The sequence below is a fragment of the Pholcus phalangioides genome, unplaced genomic scaffold (genome assembly GCF_987345545.1).
Source record: "Pholcus phalangioides strain wild (caught in Gottingen) unplaced genomic scaffold, Ppha-v1.0 ptg000028l_1, whole genome shotgun sequence".
NCBI lineage: Eukaryota > Metazoa > Arthropoda > Arachnida > Araneae > Pholcidae > Pholcus > Pholcus phalangioides.
Window position 1 is genome coordinate 12,019,573 of NW_028301618.1, and position 16,936 is coordinate 12,036,508.

At 35.5% G+C, this 16,936-nt stretch overlaps 1 protein-coding gene across 1 annotated transcript in view; it reads left to right on the top strand.

The window, feature by feature from the left end:
- Positions 1 to 5,710: 5,710 nt before the first annotated feature.
- Positions 5,711 to 16,936, top strand: part of LOC149067975 (ATP-dependent RNA helicase DDX3Y-like) — a 77,521-nt gene continuing 66,295 nt past the window's right edge. Inside the window, exons 1-2 of the mRNA XM_089251994.1 lie at positions 5,711 to 6,191; positions 12,911 to 12,959. Coding sequence (XP_089108120.1) covers positions 6,081 to 6,191; positions 12,911 to 12,959 — 160 coding nt within the window. The 5' untranslated portion in view covers positions 5,711 to 6,080. The remainder of the gene's footprint in view (positions 6,192 to 12,910; positions 12,960 to 16,936) is intronic.

A 16,936-nucleotide genomic window follows, 5' to 3' on the forward strand; every position in this document is an offset into this window, starting at 1 on the left:
GAACTTGCAACAGCTGAAGCCCGAGATAAATGTATTTTGTAAACGTATTTTGTTGGGGGCGATGGGTTTTATTCGTTGGTAAAATGAATACAAATGAAAATATCTCATAGCACTCGCAGCGGGGGATGACCGACAAGCTTCCAGGTCGGGGGGTTCCATGTGGAAATTGACATGATTAATTTTGGGGCCCATGGATGAATATCATTATTCGACAGTGGAAACCCGAGATGAATCCAATCTGGGTCCCTCACTAAAATTCAGCGAATTGGAGTCTGAGGACCCTCGTGGAGAAGTTTTGTGGGGTTACTTGATGAATCACATTTGTTTTTTGTCGCTTTATTATTGTAAAATTCGCTTCTTCAGTAAGATGGTGCTTTCACGTGTCCCTCTCCATAGCACTCTGATGAAGTGGGACGACATAAACAAGATATGTTGTGAAGAGAAGGGGGGGGGGATACTAGGGGTAAGCCCCCTAGTATTAAGATATTCTTATACAGGGTGCATGTCATTTTACTTGCGAACCAGTAAATCCAGACTCGTAAATACAGAAAAATAACAGGTGCTTGAGTTTAAAAAAATCTCACCTCTGTTGTACTTTCAATTGTCTATTGTGTACCAATACAACAGCTGTTTTATCGGACTTCTTAAAACTGGCCATTCTTCTAGTACCCACAGTAGGTACAACAGATAAGTGTGCACAAAATGACCATGGTGCAACAAAAATAAATCCTAAATGAGAGAGAGAGAGAACTAGTGAACGCTTTTTCTCAGAAGAGGAACTTCTATTGTATCAAATAAATGCCGAGCCAAGTTGGCAAACCCCTTTTTTTTTGTCAAAATGGTTGATGCAAAGATGAAATGTCCTGTTTTTTCTCCTTTGTGATGTTACTAATAGTTTTCTTTGTAAAGATTCGCGATCCCCAAAAAAAGGTTGAGGAATGTAAACTTCCTGGAAAATGTGCAGAAATCTCTCTTGCGATAAGATTATCTGCCTTAGACGGAGATAAACTTGGAAGTCTGGGAGGCACGGTCAGTATTGCTGTGGGAGCAAGGTGATGATGATATCTATACACAAATACATTGGACTAGTCGACTTAACCTTTCACGTTGGGGGGGGGGGGACGGGGGGGGGGACACAGTGCACCCCATACCACCCCCCGTATCGCCGCCCATGTGATCTGCTGTTTTTTAAATTCGAATTCAGTCATTTCCTTGGATTCCATGCCATTTTTCACAAAAATAAAAAATACCAAACTATTACTCGATTCTCGAGTAAAATGACTTCCCCCATTCAGTTTTTAGCTCGATATAATCAGATAACTTAATTTTTTTTTAAATAAAGTATTTCAACATTGACTATTGTTCATTTTAAGGTATATTTCTGGAAATTTTTAAATGCATATTTTTGCACTATAAATGCGTTTTCTTTTGTTAGCATATTTTTCATTTCTGACTTATTTCTGAATTCCGAAATGGACGATTTTTTCTTTTTTTCCTGGGAGTATTTTCTCTTTAGGGAAATTTTCGCACTTTAAATACATATATAAATAAATAAATATATATATTTTAATTATACGTATATTTTTCAATACTCCCCCCCCCCACCTACATATTCTGAGCCTTTAGGGCAGGCATATTAACGCATTTTTAAGGCACATATTTTTATATTTTATGCATATTTCCGCATTATAATATGAGTGTTTTTGCTTCTTTTTTTGATTTGTTGGAACATTCCAATTCATTTTTTATCTCTTTCAAATGCATATATAATTTTTTTTTCAATTTTGCGTGCATTTTTCATTTTTGATGCCATAATTCGGGATTATTCGACAATGGTTTCAATTTTTCGCATATATACATCCTTTCCAAAAAAATTAGAACACCCAGAAATTTACGAGAGCAGTTCATGAAATATTTAAGTTGGAAAGCGCAGTTCAAGGTTGTAGCGCAAGTACAGTTGTAATTTGCATTTTCCTTTTCTATCATGATCATATCATACGAGCTTTCATATCTTGAGCATATCGGTGGCAAAAAATTTTCATAAAGTAGATTAAATGCGTCGTAAAATAACAAATTAATTTTTTCCTCTTTGTTTCAAAAAATTGGAACACTCCGAAAGCTGTTTGAGAAAATTAGAACATTTGGCTTAAAACCTATTACTGTATTGCATGAATATTTTCATGCAAATTTACATCAACTTGATCGAATAAGTGTTTCATGTCTTCCCTCGTTATGTATGCAAACCTACAATCATTCAATGTTCGCAATACGGGTAGAAAAACGGGGAATTTTTGAAAAACGCAGAATTACGCATGTATTTGCTAGGACACTGTGTGTGTGGGGGGGGGGGGGGACGCGTGCTGATATCGTACGAATACATTGTACTGTGGCCATCTTTGGTCTTGGCCATGGATTTTATGCATCAAGACATTCAATTTATGAGTGTCCGGCACAGACGCGAATCGGGCCTCAGCTATAAATGCCATCTTCGTTATCGGCTCCCCTATAGCGGTTTGCAATTGATCAGTTTTTATTAATGTATTTATTTTATCTCGAGTCCGCAATCTCTTGATAAGATTAGTATCAGGTACAATCATCAGATATCACGAAACCATCGAAATATCGATGAAGTTTGATACACATTGGCGAATTCTTGATACTATCTGCGTTTTTCATCTTCAAACGAAGTCTTCAGTAGAAACAAAAAATAGAGGCCAATGGATTAGAAGGCATCTCTGGATGGAGGTGTGAACGTTAGGCTCTCTACCTTTTGATTCCAGAAGTTGAAGACGTATGGTATGGAGAAATAAATTGCATTTTCTATCATGATCTTGACTCTTTCTAAGCTATTACTTAATTGTTGCAGCAAGTCACATAGGTTGAAAGATGAAAATGTAAATTACAACCGTACCCTTAATTTGAGCTTTCCAACTTGAGCTCTTTATGAACTGCTCTCGTAAATTTCTAGGGTGTTCTAATTTTTTGAAAAAGATCGGGTATTTTCATGGTATATTTCGACATTTTTAAAAATGCAGATTCATCTTTATTTTTAATGCATGTTTTAGCGTCTAATCCGGGCTCTAGTTACAACTTTCTTTCACGTTTTGAATTCCAGCGACTTTATTTACTTCGAGTATTTGTGTATTTAAACTTTTTCTCAGTATGTTACTTGTGTGTTTTCATGGTTTTTTTTTTTTCTTTTTTTGTAATATGATTTAAAGCACCAAATTTATATATTTCAGAGAGAATTCTTTTATTATATTCCGATGCAAATGACTGTATATCTAATATGCGTATTCAATCTCACTAAACCTACGCTTATTTTTGAAATTAACTCCACGATCATAAGATATCATGAAAAAAAGAAATGAATATTCAAAAAGAATGTGAGTAAAGCATTGAGAAGCAGTTTTATACCCGAAAGTTTTGATAAATTAATTATTTAATGATGTTCCAAGGTTAGGAAGTAGCTGTAGTTTTGATCGAATAGATTTGTATCAACTGACAAATATCAGTTGTTACAATGCCTTGCCTCGAATAGTAGTAATTCCAACAACACTGATTTAATCAACGCACATTATTTACGAAAAAGCTTTTCGATTTTCAAAAATAATTCACATTTTAGGTGAACCTCAAAATCGCGAGAACATACTTCAACACTTGCAAATTTAAAAAATACAATTAAAATATTAAGGGGCATATATATAGAATGCTTCTCGAGATTCAGAATATTTATAGTGTTCAACTTGAAAATATTGGGACATTTTTAAATACCTAGTGGATGGATTAGTAATTTCTTTTTAGTACGCTCTGACATTTCGTTACTAAGTTAATCGTATCAATATTTCAAAAGCGAAAGCAAGTAAATTTTATTGCCTGTTAAAGCTAATCTATATTGATAGAGTTATTTACCATAGAATGCTTAGCATTTATAAACACGCAACAATAATTTCGTTCAAAATTTTGCGTATATCCCGCCTTTATGTGTTTTTTATTTAGTTCGGAAAATAGAAAAACTTTGGAGAATGAAAGGAGAAAGTACATTTCTGGGAAGAAAGGGTCAATCACCGGGCGTTACCAGCCTGTCACTTCGGTTCAGCCCCCTCTCGACGGCTTATCATACATGCCAATTACGCATTGTCACATACTGGGGGGAAAGCATTCTAGAATCACGTGACCCTGTGGTCATTTTGAAAAGATTTTGTGAAAATAAGTAGCTTTTTTTGAAGAGGTTTTGTGTTCGACCCTGAGCCGTCGATAGGGATAAAGATTGAAATGACCCGCTGATCTACGGGTTGAAGAAGAGGCGCTGTATTTGGTGGCGGGAACTTTACTCTGCTAAAATTTAATTCTTCAATCAAATTCTATCGAAAAAGAAATTTTAATTGAGACGTCTAACACATACACTTGTGTTTCAGGATTTAAACCGTTTTTGTATATTCATAAACCAAGATTAGTTTGTAAACCGAAACATTTTTTGTTGCTCGTAAACCGAGATGTTCATAAACCGAGGGTTATGGTTGACTGTATTATGTATGTACAGTGGAACTTGATGTTAATGAGCGATTCGATTAACGAGTAATTCACATAAATAGCAAAAATTTTGAAGAAAATTTTGATTCGATTAACGAGCGATGATTTGTATTACGAGCAAAAATTGTGCACTTCGCTTATTTAGTTTCACTTTATCACAACTGGGCCGTTGGTATTCTGTTTTCATCTACACGTGTCTTGTGGAAATGTAGGTAATATTCTCCCCCTCAGTCTCCAGAAATTTCCGATCTGCAATCACCAATATGTAATTTCCAACTTCAAAAAGCTTTGCATCGAAGCACTATTTTAGCAATGCTACGAGATGACAGAGGGAACATACATACCTTACCCTCCGAAAGTTTTTGAAAAATAATTTCAACATCGTGCACTGCATCAAAATCATCAATATAGGGGGATTCCTACCCTGGGAGGGGGAGTCACCATTAGAACCCTTGATTCTGCTTGGAGAAAGCCTGTGAGCTGGTGGTATTATTGAAAGTGACTTTTTTAGGGGTTAGCTCATGAACATTCAGGTGTCAAAGAGGTAGTGTCCTTGGGAAAAACCATGGGGCTAGAAGTAAATAAGGACGATTTTCAAGAACTAGTGGAGGAACATAACCATGAGTTGGCGACAAACGATGGATCTCCATTGCGTATAAGAGCCTATAGATTGGTTGGCGTCTGAGGAAGAGAGAAATTAGGAGGAGTTGCTCGCTCAAAGGGAGATTAGAAAGATGAGAAAAGCAGAAAAAAAAATTGTACAAACGAACCATCCAAGTAAAGTCGTAGCAGTGCCCTAAAAAAATATAGTCCTCCTCTCTGTCTCTCTCTCTGGTAGTTTAGAATAGTTGAATTTATAAAATTATTGTGTATTGTATGTTTATTTTAAGGGGTTACAACTTCAGAAAAAGAATAAAAATTCAAGTTTGTCCCATTGAAAATACGTGAAAAAACGGAGCATTTCTACAAAAAAGTCAGTATAGTCAAAATCACGTAACAATACGGGACATATGGTCATTAGAGTCATATATACACTTAATCTCACATAATCATCCGAAAATATTGACTAGTAGATCATTGTGAATTTTCGTGGCGAATCACACGAGATGAATGACGATTCACGTAGGGAAGTCAGTAGAAATTTGCAGGAAGTAAGAACAGCTGTCCGAATGCTGCTGTTCTTTCTACCACCGTCATTCCCTCTCTCTCCTTTCCCTTCCTCACTGTTGCTCGCCATTTCGACACGAGCGAGGTGCCGTTGCTTGTTCCGCTGCTGCCCCTTTTTTTAATTTTTCCTCTCTCTCGTTCTCTGAACGCAAAGGGAAATTTAAAAAGAGAACGAAAAATGTTAAATGAGTCCAACACGGCAGATTGAAACAGTATTATTAATTAATTAAGATAAGCGTTTCAAACCAATTAAGAGCAACAAGTTTTGTTTTTTCCCCCTGATCAGCCACGAATACTCTCTGTAGCAGCAAGTTTGTATCTCGTCTGCATTAAGTACGTACCGTCTTTGTGTGTAATAATAGTGAAGTCGATAATCCAAGATGGCGCATCTGAGTAGTGCTAACCCTGCTTGGGATAAAAATACCGGCATGCCTGTCATGTGGGGCAGGCCCGTACCCGTCGATATGGCGTGTTGGGTACTCTACAATCAGGTGAGTATCTTAATTATGGAACAATTATTTCAATTAGAGATAAACCATCAATCGTTGATCCAGAGATCGTTTCGTTACGTGCTAATGGATCCGGCTATTGTTAAAGGGTTTTTATTAAATGCCCGTAGTCGAAGTTTTCTCGTGGAAATGGTAGTTTGTTAACATAACCTAATTATTAATTACGTTTATTTTTTAAAAATGGAGTTCGGGAGGGTTTGTCTCGCGAGTTGAGGAAAAATTAGGTTATGCATTAGGCCTATTTTCCTGTTTGGGGGGTTTCTCATTCTATTTATTCACCGAGGCGATTAGTTTTTATTTTATGGGAGGTGCGGATCGGTGATGTTTCTATTTGCGTGTGTGGATTAATTTCGGAAAGTAAAGTTCGTGTTTTTTGTATAGTATGTTCTCTCTTTAAGGTTTCGCCCGTGGGCCCTGTTTGACCATATTCACGGTCTGCCACCCAAAATTTGTCCATTTTCCGGACCCTTCACAAAAATGTTGATCTGAAAAACTCATCCCTCACAAAATAGAAATAAATGAAACCATGAATTTGACATGTCATTTGCTTTGCGACAAATTAACTCGATTATTTCACTTCCCATTGAATGACTTGCATTTCAAAAATTATGGATCCTTTTCATAAAAATAAGGAACATTTTCACAAAAACTGACCTCTGATGCTTCATCTCGTGCCCTTCCTCCATCTTCTATAAAAAAAATCTAGACCCTTTCTACTGATTGAATCCCTTTCTATTGATTGAATTTATTTTTCCCGAATATATTTATAGTGAATGAAAGTTTTATAAATTAGCTAGAGCTCCACTCACGCTCTTATGATTCTCTACAGGGATGTATCAAAATTATGGACCTTACCTGGGCGAAGTGATCTGGGGCCCATCGCTCCCACATCCAGGAATAGGGGTCCTCTGTAATGAATTTATAGCATGGGGAAAAAAAGACCATAATCGTCCATGTCCACTGCTGTGACTTTGGCTGGGGGGGGGGGGATCTGTACTTCACTGAAAGTACCTTTCTATTTATACATATTCTCAAGTAATCGTGATAGTAGTACATATTATAAGGTCTATTTCTTGCATGGGTAGATGGGAACCTTCCAAGGGCTTGAATTGGTTGCCTTTAATATTAGGCATGATCTCCCCCCTTCCTTCTCCATGCCTGTCTCAAAGAACATGATACATAAGGGGTGTCAAAAATTTATATTTGCCCATGGCCTGAACTTTTGATAAACAGGTCCTTGTTGTACATAATACTTGTTCTCATCATGTAGGTCCTTAATGGAGGTCACTGTGTGGTTGTGCAGCCATTGTGCTACATTCTCATCAGGAGGACTTGCTTTCAAATTCTGTTGGCAGCACAGTGGTGGTTGGCTGAAGTTGGTTTTCTTCCAACATCAAGGCGCAAATGTCAGCTGGTCTCTTATTTGAGAAAGTATTTCTGCCGAGAGCAGGCAGGCCATGAAACCAAACAAAAATTCAAACATTTATTATCTTCACTTCGAAATATCTAAGACAACTCTGACAACATCAGTATGTTACGGATCTCTCAGAACACTCATTACGTTATGTATAGATTTGTTCGAAATAATGTAGGGCAATGTGTTGGAGTTGCATGTAAAGATAAGCAGTAGAGGGGTTTCCTGGGACATATTACTGTCATGGGAAAACAGCCGTGGACTGTTAAAGGGCCCACATATTCTCAGGGCCGAATCTGCTAGCTTTTGTGTTATAGGCATGGCCGTCCCCACATCTCTGCTTCAAAGAACATTATATATAATAAGAGGTCTCAAAAATTACTTGCCCATGGCAAACAGGCCTCTGGCTTTACATAGTATTTATTCTCGAGTATCCTTAGTACCCTCTCTCAGTGCTCATTGTGTAGGTGGGTCATTCCGTGTCAAGTCAACACAGTGATTTTACTCCCCATCTCAGATTTTGATGAAATTTGGCACAGAGGTAGCCTATATGTAGATAAAGAAAACTACCCAATTTCATTAAAATACGTCAACCCATTTTGAAAATATGGCGATGTGAAGTTGTCAAAATTCACCAAAAAACACCTCACTGCCATAATTTCAAATTGCTGTTGCAACTCTCCTAATTAAGCTAAAATGATGGGACAGGTGTCATTTTGCAACATTTTTTATGGGCTTTCCTATGATATACAACATAACATGGGTTTGAGATAAAATGTTTTTTTTTAATTAAAATTAAAATTTTGAATTTATCAAAAAGCACATCTTCAAAAATTTTCAAAAAATTATATACAACACTTCACATCATTGTTAACTAATTCCCTAAGTATGAAAGTGGGACTGTCATGGGTTTACTACTTTATAAAATTTCAAAAATACATATTTCACTAAAAAAATTGACATTTTCGTCAAATTTATAGATTTAAGTGGAAATATACATAACTTACCCATAAATAAATCTTTAGTCTTTATTCTTAATATATCTATGTACACATTGAAATTTACTCTTAACACATACATTCAAATGTCACTTGCCAAACCTGATACAAACAGTATATTTTTTAAGATTTACACTGTCTTTTTGAACGCTTCATTTGTTTTTACAGTATCATCCCCAGGAATTTGATATATTCTTCTTGTTGGTGTTACTGGGTTTACTTTACAAAGAACATCATTTACAGGTACCCATAGAATAAAAGGTTTTGTAGGATATGCATAAGACAGTGATGGGCCAGCTGGGTGAAGGAAAGTAGCTTTAACTTCATCAAGACCTTCGTCTTTTGTTAAAACATAAGCTAGTCACCATTTCCTGTCGTAGATGGCAGTAACATATCCATGAATATCTTTTAAAGCCAGTTTTTCCGGAGATTTTGTGACTGTTTCAACAGCAGATTCTGTTGTACCTGAAAAAGTTTTTACTAATATTTTTGATGTACTTGATGCTATCGGTATAAAGGCATGTAACCTCTGTGTTCCTTTGATGGTAACAGATTGACTAAAGCGTTGTTCTAGAAATATTTCAGTTTCAATGTACTCTTCTTGTGTTGAAAATTCGAAGTGTACAGATGTAATGTTTTCAACTACCCGATCAAAAAGTTGTTGTGGAGTAAGAATTTGGTTCTCATATGGCCTCTGCAGACTTGCTTTTGTTGCTAATCTCTTAACAGTGCCATCGACACCATCGCAAGGTCCTTTTCCATGTGCAGAGGCAAAAAAATGTCATTCTGTATCGATGCTAAAATATTCTTTGTGGAAACATAAGTTTATAAAATTCTCTTCATTCTTGTACTGGGCTGCACTGCCATCCGAAAAGTAATATATTTTCTGTACAGTTTGAAATTTGGTTTTTAAAAATTGAATTAGCTTTTTTTGAAAACAGTAAACTGCTATAGTGTTATGCTCTAGACAATTAGAAATTATGACATATCTCATATGCTCTGTTTTCTTCTCTCCTTTGTAATACATTACAACCTTTGTAACTCCATTATACATTACTCCTTTGTAATACATTACAAAGGGGTGCACTGTTGCATGGTCACTTGACCAATGATAACTCAGGACCTCATCTTGGATCACAAAAGTGTAATTCTCAGAGAAGTCACATGTAACAACATATTCACCCTCATTCAAGTTTTCCTTGACTTCATTTACAAAAGAGCTTTGCTGCTTAGCTTAATCATGGAGTATCAGTGTGGTCAATTTCTCAGAAAATAATTCGATAAACTCCGATGAGGTCTTTTGTATGGTTTCTAAGTTACATCTGTCTACTGAAACCCATTGTCGAAAAGTGATATTCTCAACCATATTATTATCAAATGAATTTTGTAGTGTACTTTTTATTGGGTCACTTCCTGGGCAAGAACTACAGTTTCCCATAATGCAATGAATTGATGCTGGGTTGCACAGCATTTTTGCCAAACAGTGTTTATAAGAGGCCAATTCTCCAATGGTTAACATACCGAGTATTTTCTATCATAAGTTTGACATTTTGATGTGTAGTGCAAACACATACTGAGTGTGTTCCACTATGTCCTGTTAAAATGCAGTGTTTTGGGCGCAGTTCTGCAAATTTAGAAAACCCTATCTTTATTTCTTGAAATTTATCTTTGAAAATTTTATATGCTTCTTTTAAATTGCACAAAATAAGTCTTTTAGATATTACTGTTTTATCTCCATTCTCCCCCTTCACAGTTAGTCTTTCTTTCCTGGCATTACTCTACTTATTTCATCATTTTCATAAAAAGAAAGTACTGTTTGCACAACTTGTGACAAATTCTTTCCCGGTTTTTGGTCAGGACTTTCTAATATACCTCTTTCCTTCAAAAGCCATTTTGCCTGGCGTACCATGTAGTTAGGAGCATTGAATTCGCGCATTATATTTCTTATACTCCAAGATTCAGGCAAACAAGTCAGTAGCATTACTTTCTTCTTCCTACTACTAGAGGAAAAGATAGCTTTCAGATTAGCTATAACAGATTGTTCCAGTGACTCATTTATTTTCTGAGGAATCCTCTGCATTAGCAAATAGTTTTTTTTTAAGTGCTAACCCAATGCTTTTAAATTTTTTGGTTGAATACTTCTTCATCTGAAGTTTTGTACTACGCACAGGGGACTCTCCTAATTCCTGGAGAGACATATTTAGTGTCTGCACAACAGCTGAAGGTGGAGGAACATAGCTTGTTTCATCATCCAAAAGTTTTCTGCAATCATTTTTTCCTTGCATATTTTTCAATGAACCAATCTGCTTCCTACAATTATTACAAATTTTTGATATCTTTGGCATATCAGGAAACATACCACACATCCATTGAGGCACATTTCTTAGTCTCCTTATGTTTTTCACAGAATGATTATGTTCTTTTAAAGGATTGCAACATTGTAGTGTCTGATATCTTTCTTTCTCCATTGTATAATATCACACAGATCTCAATTAAAATATAGAAAAAAGTTTCTGAAGAGAACACTAAGAAAATATACTGAAATAATATTTTTTTTTCATTAATACCAACACCTCACAAAATATTAACATTTAAAAAAGAAACTTATTACCATCACATTAATCACCAACATTCATATCCAACTGCCAATGAATCAGTATGAAGACTGATCAGTCTGTCTATGCCCACAGGCAGTTGGAACCAGTTGGACTGGTTTAAATTGGTTTAAACCAGTTAAACCATAAAATAATCACCCATCATAGTCACTAGTTGTATTTTAAACACATTAAAAATAAATTTATGAAAAAAAGTGAAAATATATTTATGGGTAAGTTATGTATATTTCCACTTAAATCTATAAATTTGACGAAAATGTCAATTTTTTTAGTGAAATATGTATTTTTGAAATTTTATAAAGTAGTAAACCCATGACAGTCCCACTTTCATACTTAGGGAATTAGTTAACAATAATGTGAAGTGTTGTATATAATTTTTTGAAAATTTTTGAAGATGTGCTTTTTGATAAATTCAAAATTTTAATTTTAATTAAAAAAAAACATTTTATCTCAAACCCATGTTATGTTGTATATCATAGGAAAGCCAATAAAAAATGCTGCAAAATGACACCTGTCCCATCATTTTAGCTTAATTAGGGGAGTTGCAACAGCAATTTGAAATTATGGCAGTGAGGTGTTTTTTGGTGAATTTTGACAACTTCACATCGCCATATTTTCAAAATGGGTTGACGTATTTTAATGAAATTAGGTAGTTTTCTTTATCTACATGTAGGCTACCTCTGTGCCAAGTTTCATCAAAATCTGAGATGGTGAGTTAAAATTTATATAAAAATTGTGTTGATTTCACATGGAATGACCCAGGTTCCTTATGGAAATAACCTCCCCTTCTAGGCAAATCTAGAATGAGCCTACGTGTTAAAATGGTCCTGATTCTATGGCAGTTCAGTCAGATTCCTAGAGTAGTCGTGCCTTCCCTGTAATTTTTCACTTAAGTCTTTTTTTCTTTGCATCTAATTTTTTTTTTTGTTTTCAAACTTCTCAATGGGTTTTCCTTTAACCCACTTATCATGGCTCTGCCTCCACTTGATTTTCATGCATAGTCCCTTTTAGAATATTCTAGGAAAGCGAAGCGAGCTATGTTGTAGTCCGAAGTTGAGAACCACTGGTATATGTGCTTGTGCAGTGACCGATTTCAGTTCTGGGGGGGGGGGGTTCCACCTTATGTATGCTCAATAACTACAGTAAATATACAAGGTGTTTTTTTAATTGAACTGATGGCTATTTATGCCTCGATCTATCATCAGGAATGACACTAGACTTTGTGGTGGGGATGAGCTAATGATGACATGGGAAGAGTATTCTGCAGCAAAATTCACTGATGGGAGAAAATGTGGCGCTCATAAAATGGAGTCGAAGAAACTAATAAGGAAGATTAATGAAGCAGGATGTTATATTGCAATTTTCATCATTCATTTCTCCGGATATGACCACCCCTAATGTGACTTTTTGCAGATCACACTTTGCATCCTCTGCACAACATTCTTTTCGGAATGCTCGAAAATTTAAATCTTAAATGCACAGTCCTGAACGAAATTTCATGGCATTACGATTGTTTGATCGAGCTACTGATGGTTTTAATTAGCGTCATCCTGTGTTTCAGATTTATATATCTCCGTGTTTTGAATGAGTTTCCCCCCCCCCCCCCATAAGTTCTTGCTTTATAATTTTGTAATTTCCTCCTGTTCGTTCATTTATTTTTTTGTGCGATTTCAGTTTGCTGGGCTGGACATAAGTGGCCAACAAAATGGAAAGCAAGGCAATGGTGAGTCTGTTTGGTATTTGTTCTTTTTGCTAGTGGTATTCAGGTATCTGATTTTGTGTGTACCTGTGCGTATGTAATGAAGTGCGGTTTGTTTTGTACCACAATTTTGATTTTTGCAGACTTGATGCTGATGCGTTACATAGTTGTACTTGGCTATAGTTTCTTTCCATAAGCGTAACTCTGTAACAAATATGGTAGGGCTACACATATACTGGCATGTACCGATTCATTAGAAATTCTGTGGAGGAATGTGTACAAAGTGCGTGGTTAAGTGGTAGTGGTAAAAACCTGATAAATACAATTAGCCTTCCAATCAATAATATTAATAGTATCAATTACGGGAGCTTTACATCTAAGGTGGTGTGTAGGGATGTAAAATTCTCAAATAATCTTAAAGAATTCTCATCAGGAAGGACTATTATAAGTAACTTGAAAAAATTCTTGATGACAATATTCTCATGGTATTTATAATATACAAATACAACGCCACAACAGACAAAATGCCCATCGAGGTGGCTGATCAAAAGATGCCCATAAAAATATGGTTGTCATATATTAGAGTTATACAAGGTGTAATATCAAGACTGCCCAAACTCTGCACAGCTAGATTCCTCACTTGGAATATATAAACAGACCTGCCAACTCAATCGGGAGACTCCAGATTTTTCATCCTTTTCCCCGCTCTCTGGATTTGTCCAAATTTCTCCAGATTTTGGCAGAAATTTGAATTTTAGATTCTACGCTAGCTTTCACGTTATCGTGTGGCGTCAATGATTTCCGTTGTCGCAGGATTGTCATTTCAACTTTTTCCAGGGGGGAGGGGGACAAAACACATGTACTCAATGTATGTATATATTTGTATACCATTTTTAGTGTATTTTGAAAAGCCAGGGAGTCCCAAAGCAGAATGTTTAGCACTGTTCTGCGACAAGTCCTTCTGACTGGAATTGTTCTGCGGTAAAAATTCCCATACATGTAATAGTGTTTTTTGCACTTTTTCTTAAATTCTTCCAAATTGTTCTGCAGTAGCGCTAATTGTTCTGCGACGTATGTCGCAGATTTTGGCACATTCTGCTTTGGGGCCAAGGAGGCAACGGCCCCCCTAAATGATGGTCCTGTGTCGTCGTTAGGGAAAACACCCAGAGGACAGCCGTGGTCATTTCCATTGAGCAGCCTTAAAAAAAGTCTGTGACCGTATTTAAGCCACTGGCAAAGATGTTACTTCGTTTTCATAGCGTTTATAGGTAATCATTCATCAGGGGCATAAACTTGGTTGCCGAAATTCCTGTATAATTGTTATTGTATTCCATTAACAGCCATGCGGTAAACACATTTTTTGGTCGGCAGCTTTGTAATTTGAATTTGAAAAAAAAAAAATTGTTTCCTTTGATTAAACGTCTTCAGAAAGAAAATATAAAACTTTAAGCTATTATATATAAAGCTTTTAAGAGTTCATATATCCAAGATAAAATCACTGATAGCATCCACGAGAGGAAACTTATTTTATGAACAGTATGTAGGTGTGATTTCTCTGTTATGCATGGAATTATATTCTGCTCGGGCAATGCAGAACCTGTCCCAGGAGGGGGGGGGGGGAAATTGAACTTTTCCCCCAATTGATTTAAAAAAAAAAAAAATCGAAATTTTTTTGGAGTCTGGGGGAGGGGGGGGGGTATCCCCTCGGGAGAATCTCCGGATTTCTGGATTTCAAAAGTTGACATGTCTGAGATACCGTAATGAATCTTTATAAATAACTTAAATAATTCTTATTTTTGATAAGAATATTCTCTAGTAATTTATAATAGTCCTTTGAGAGAATATTCTGTCTCTGTTCTCGTCAAGAAGATTGGAATATTGAAGTTTTTAGTCTATAATATTAAAGTTTGAAAGCCAGAAAATTAAACCAACAGGGCTGAATTGCATAAATTTTAAAGAAATATAATTGGTACCGAATTTATATGTGTATGTACATTGAAGATAGTTCTGTATATTTTTAGAATGAAGGTGATTATATGAAAATGCTTCCTTTATCGATCAACTTTGCTTAAATTTTTTTGTTTTGAACTTATTTCTGAAAAAATGTATCTAAATATAATTTTAAAATAATTTAAGATCTTCAGGGGCTTCTAAAATCTTCATAACCAAATTTCAAATTTTGACCTCTATTATGACAGAATATTCTCAAACTAAAAGTTGTCATTGGGGGGGGGGGTGATTGTGTCAAAAATTGTTTTGTTTTAAATATTTCAGGCAATGAAAACTGATTTATATTTCATAATATAAACAAAATTAGTAAAAAAATTTATTTAAAAGAAAAATGAATATTCTCAATTCTCGCATTCAGGAGAATATGCTCACCTCGTATCTCTAGTGTGTATTCCGAGCAAAACTGTGCGGGCATGGTTTTTAACAATCTCATTCCCCTTAACAGAAATTTTTTTTTCATTTTTAGTTGCCCTTTAATGTTTAAACATATTCAAAGTTGTGTTGAATTGTGAAAGTTTGAATTTAAATTGTGATTGTTGATAATCGCAATTCCACTATGGCGAAAACTTGCCAACCCTGCTACTAGTAGAGAACACATTCCATGGGGCACGTAAATCAAATTTTTATAGTTTCTTTTCTGAAATTCCAGGTATCAGATGTGTGCTATAGCACTCCAGCAGCATCTCTGATCTTATAATTCAGTGAAACCTACATTAAATGGAATAGATAAACTTCAATGCTAAACATTCTGTTGAATAGCAATAAAATGAAACTCTTGTCAAAAATGAAAAAAATTTTAATATTTAAGGAAATATATGCTGAACTGAACTCTGAAAGAAATGTCATCTCTCTGCTTGGACTCGAACCCATGCCCTCATGCATATTGGGCAAACATGCTGAGGGTATTCAAGCGGACCTGTGTTTGAGTTCCAATGAAGACAAGATGACATTTTTTTTTCAGAGTTCACCTCAGCATAATATCCAGAGAATATAGCTTTTCTTGGGCTGAGAAAAAATGTTAGATTGAAAGAATTATATATTATATTTGATTATAGTTTGTGTAATTACAGGGCTCCCATTAGTCTTATTTTTTTTACTTTTTGGTAAAATGTCTTACTTTTTTTACCAAGTCCTATCAACAAAATTTGTGTAATTGATTTTAATTGGAAAGGGAATTATTTATATATATTAAATAATACAAATGTAGTAGATTGCAATTAATGATTCTGCCAAAGAAGAAATTGTATCGGTTTTTAATGTAATTTGACAGTTGTATGTGGACTATTTGGTTTATTAATTTTTCTTTTGCTTAATTTGTTAGCTCTACTTGTTGAGGGTTCAACAAGTAGACATGCCATGATTATGTTGTCTCGGGGGTACCTTCCCTGCCTTACGTTTTACCTCTACTTTTTTTAATTTTTTGAGTGGGAGCCCTGTAATTATCATAATATTTGTATAATTTGCGTTTGAAGAGAATTCCCATGTATACATTTTTAGAAAGTGTCATAAGTATATGTAAATTAGCAATTATATGACATCACTCATCTTCCAATCGGTGCAAGCTCAGGGGATTCTGGGAAATTTTCTTTTTCATAGCAAATCCATAGATCAGTTGCTGGTTGTGTATATTGGAGAGTTAGGAGGTTCAATAGGCTGGCTATTTTCATTAGTATTATTATCTTGCTTATCTTGTGCACTTTATCCAAGAAATAAACATATTATCCACTGATGTTACTCTGCTGCAAGTCATTGGATTGGAAATGAACTTTAGAAAAAAGCTGTCTCTACTGTCCCACCTTAGGGCCAATTTCCTGAAGTTAAGAGGCTATTAATGCCTTTACTTTAGCACCACAGTGTGTGAAAGAAGGCAGGGTAGTGTCTCCAGTGATGTAAATGGTAGCATGCTTGTCCTGTATGCAAGAAGGCCTGGGTTCGAGTCCCGGTGAAGATGAGACGACTTCTTTCTGAGTTCACCTCAGCATAATATCCAG